At 50.9% G+C, this 841-nt stretch overlaps 1 protein-coding gene across 1 annotated transcript in view; it reads left to right on the forward strand.

The window, feature by feature from the left end:
- Nucleotides 1-742: 742 nt before the first annotated feature.
- Nucleotides 743-841, forward strand: part of EIF6 (eukaryotic translation initiation factor 6) — a gene marked incomplete at both ends in the record, with an annotated part of 2,091 nt that continues 1,992 nt past the window's right edge. Inside the window, 2 exon segments of the mRNA XM_010165263.1 lie at nt 743-839; nt 841. The exon segment at nt 841 is cut by the window's right edge and continues 66 nt beyond it. Of these exon segments, the coding sequence (XP_010163565.1) occupies nt 743-839; nt 841 (98 nt within the window).

Below are 841 nucleotides of genomic sequence, written 5' to 3' on the forward strand. Positions count from 1 at the left end.
GGGGACTCCAGGGGCAGCACCCCACGTCCTCAGGGGCTTTGTTTTAATGCTTCAAGCGTGTGAAGGGGCAGAGTGAGAATGGAAACACTCACATTCACCCAGTGACAGAGAGCTGGGGTGCTGGGGAGCGTTTGCCTCTCAGGACTTGACGATGGGCTGAAGGCAGGTGTGAGGCTGCTTCCTGCTAAACTGGGAGAAGTTTCCTTTTCCTCGAGGTTAATGGTTCGGTGCCAGCGCTGGCGGGGCAGAGCCTGGGGAGGGGACAGGCCTTAACAAACGTGAAAATCGAAGCAAAGTCTTTCCTCTGTCTCTGGCTGGTGAGACCCTGTTCAGTCACACGAGTTACCTGCTTCAGTTTTGTGTCTGTGAACAGAACGGTTTGGTCCATCCGCTCTGAACTGCTTTGCCACAGCAAAGTGATGCAGACAAGCAGCATCTGTGCGTTTTGTGGGGACAGTCCAAGCACCTCGGGCTTCCTTAAGCTCTGGTGAAAAAGAGAAGTGATTAAAGAGAATGCCATTCAGCTTTTTCTCCTCTGAGATGAGTCTGTGCTTCGCCCTGGTTTTCCCTTCTCTGTGGTGCTGGCTGGGGTATTTTTAAGCAGTAACGTTATTTCTCTTGGGCTGAATTGTGAGCTTGGAGGGAGTGGGTGGGGCAAGGGCAGATCAAGCTGTTATGTGAACATCAGGAAGTAGGAAACCCTGTGGAAAGTGTCTTTTTTTAAAAATTATTTTTATTTTAGGAAACAGACACGGGCTGTTGGTCCCAAGCAGTACGACAGACCAGGAGCTTCAACACATCCGCAACAGCCTGCCAGATTCTGTACGAATTCAACGCGTAG

Source organism: Antrostomus carolinensis, unplaced genomic scaffold (genome assembly GCF_000700745.2).
Source record: "Antrostomus carolinensis isolate BGI_N321 unplaced genomic scaffold, ASM70074v2 scaffold55473, whole genome shotgun sequence".
NCBI classification, from domain to species: Eukaryota; Metazoa; Chordata; class Aves; order Caprimulgiformes; family Caprimulgidae; genus Antrostomus; species Antrostomus carolinensis.